Here is a 2,950-nt window from a genome sequence, read left to right as displayed (position 1 = left end):
GGTTAGCAGTATACATAGTTCTTATGACAAACTCACAAGTATACAAACACCTGTTTGATTATTTCTTTGCATACCTCCTTTTTCCAGGACCACAAAATCTCTGACTGCTCAGTAAACAAATAGGTTGACTGCTGATTGAGGATACCTAAAAGTAATCGAATTCTGTTTCAAAATTTATTGTGCAATAGAAAAATGGGCACTCAAATTTTTATTTTATATAGAATTTTCTTCTTATATCGAGTTTCCAGAAGAGAATGGAAGAAGTAAATCAAACCTCAGTGACTGAATTCATCCTTGATGGGTTAACAAAGAATCCAGAACTCCAGTTGCCCCTATTCCTCATCTTTCTGGGAGTCTATTTGGTTACAGTTGTGGGAAATCTAGGCATGATCATCTTGATTGTGCTCAGTTCTCAGCTGCACACACCCATGTATTATTTACTCAGCAGTCTGTCCTTTATTGACTGCTGTCAGTCCACTGTCATTACTCCCAAAATGCTGATGAACTTTGTGACAGAGAAGAATGTCATCTCCTACCCAGAATGCATGGCTCAGTTCTACTTCTTCTGTGTTTTTGCAGTTGCAGAATGTCACATGTTGGCTGTAATGGCATATGACCGCTATGTGGCTATCTCTAATCCTTTACTTTACAATGTAACCATGTCCTATAAAGTCTGTTTATGGATGATTGCTGGGGCATATGGTATGGGATTCATTAGTTCCACAGCTTATGCTATCTTCATGATGAGATTGCTTTTCTGTAAGGCTAATATAATAAGGCATTATTTCTGTGATTTTTTCCCATTACTGGAGCTTTCATGCTCTAGTATTTTCATCAATGAAGTACTATTATGGTCCCTTGGTTCATTTAACATTCTTATACCAGCTATGACCATTCTCAGTTCTTACGTCTTCATCATCGTCAGCATCCTCCACATTCAATCCACTGGGGGAAGACGCAAAGCCTTTAGCACCTGCAGCTCCCACATCTTGGCTGTTGCTCTTTTCTATGGTTCGACATCTTTCATGTATCTTCAGCCATCATCAGTTAGTTCCCTGGGACAAAGTAAATTGTCATCTATTTTTTATACCATTGTTGTGCCTATGTTGAATCCCATGATCTACAGCCTGAGAAATAAAGATGTCAAAGTTGCCCTAAAAAAAATAATTCAAAAAATACGTTTTCATTCAATATGGCATGATTTTCATTAGCAATGGAGTATAACTTTGTCAGTTTGTTGGAGATGTAGCCTACAGCCAGGAATTTTTAAATATATTTGAGACTATTGTTAGCACGTGGTTGTTAGGTCAAAATGTACCATAAGTAAAAGTGGATTCTCACCTTCATATCCCTGGAGAAGTGCTACCCTTTTGTATAACCATTGTTTATCCAAGATAGCATCCTACATCACCTCCTGAAATTCTGTAAGCTTTTTTTTGATTGGTTATATTTGCATATATGAACAAAGCTCTGCTTAGTCAAGACAAACATAGCTTTATTAAAATGGGTGTATATAATTTCTTTTTTTTTTATTTTATTTTTTTTTTAATTTTTTTTGGGTATATATAATTTCTGTAATCCTTTTTGCTTTAATGATTTGTAGAAGGTCCTACTTTTCAATTAGCAAATGATTCAAAAATGCTATCAATAATTCCCTAATTGAAGCAGTTGAAATAAAAGAAGTTATGAAATATTAATATTATGAAATTCTGATTATTGAAATGTATACAACAGCCCTACATTAGTGCATATGTAAGCAGAGGACAGGCTCTACCATCATCCCACCAGTTGGGGAGGTCTTTCAGCACATGTGTTGCTTTTATTGATTTATGTATAAAGAAACTGGCTTGATCTATAGCATGGGAGGAAGAAGGTCGAGTTGGAAAGACAACATAGAGCAACCACTGGAGATAGACGTGCTGAAACTTTGCTGGTAGGCCCCAACCTAGTGGTAATATACAGATTTATAGAAATGGGCTAAATTAATATTAAAGAGTTAGCCTATAATAAGCTAGACCTTATGGGCCAAGCAGTGATATAGCACCAACCTACTTCAAGAAGAAGATGGGCATCAAAGAGGTTCCTTATGGAGTTTGATAGCCATTTGGGCAAGAAACTGCTCTTGCCTGGATTATTGCATAAACTGGACACAGAGAACCCGCAGAGAGAAGACTACCAAACTTGCCTAAAGGTGAGATGATCTTTCATGGTTCCTGATTCATGAAAGAGTCTGTGAGACATTCTGAAGGACACAGCAGATAGTGACTCACTGCCTTTGAAATTTCCTGCTTCATGGAAATGTCTGCTGGAAACTATTGGACTGTAGGCCGAAGATGGATGCCCCAACGGTGCAGAGGAACTTTGGGTGACTGTCCAGGCAGCAAGATGTCTCTGTGATTTCTAGAGTATTGTAAGTTGCTTACTTCTCATTTACTTAGGCATTATATCCTTCTGGAGTCTTTGATGGAGTTAAAGAATATGTAGATAGTTATAGTTTTCCGTAGTTATGAAAAAAGATAAAGTAGATGTAAATATTGTAATTGTAATTCTTGCTTTATAATTGTTTTGTTATATGTAATTTTGCTATGTTAAAGTGAAAGCCTTTCCTTTTTGTTTAAACAGAAAAGGGGGAAATGATGGAGGAAGGTCATTGGCTAATAAAGAAACTGCCTTGGCCCATTTGATAGGCCAGCCTTTAGGTGGGTAGAGTAAACAGAACAGAATGCTGGGAGGAAGAGGAAGTGAACTCAGACTTGATAGCTCTCCCCTCTGGGGCAGACATGATGAAGCTCAGACCCAGGATGGACATAGGCAAGAATCTTCCCTGTATGCATACCTTGGGGTGCTACACACATTATTGGAAATGGGCTAGTCCAGGTGTGAGAGTTAGCCTAGAAGAGGCTAGATATAATGGGCCAAGCAGTGTTTAAATGAATACAGTTTTGTGTTG

At 37.6% G+C, this 2,950-nt stretch overlaps 1 protein-coding gene across 1 annotated transcript; it reads left to right on the top strand.

The window, feature by feature from the left end:
- Window positions 1-251: 251 nt before the first annotated feature.
- Window positions 252-1,211, top strand: LOC101983588 (olfactory receptor 150-like). Its single transcript, XM_005347490.2, has one exon. The coding sequence runs from the start codon at window positions 255-257 to the stop codon at window positions 1,209-1,211; it is 957 nt and encodes a 318-aa protein (XP_005347547.1). The 5' UTR covers window positions 252-254.
- Window positions 1,212-2,950: the final 1,739 nt, after the last annotated feature.

This window comes from Microtus ochrogaster, chromosome 5 (genome assembly GCF_000317375.1).
Source record: "Microtus ochrogaster isolate Prairie Vole_2 chromosome 5, MicOch1.0, whole genome shotgun sequence".
Taxonomy (NCBI): Eukaryota; Metazoa; Chordata; class Mammalia; order Rodentia; family Cricetidae; genus Microtus; species Microtus ochrogaster.
The sequence above is the reverse complement of the archived record's forward strand: the minus strand, read 5'-3'. Positions and strand labels throughout refer to the sequence as shown.

Bases quoted from the DNA above. Each gene is read 5' to 3' on its own strand.
- LOC101983588 (XM_005347490.2), top strand. From the start codon at position 255: ATGGAAGAAGTAAATCAAACCTCAGTGACTGAATTCATCCTTGATGGG.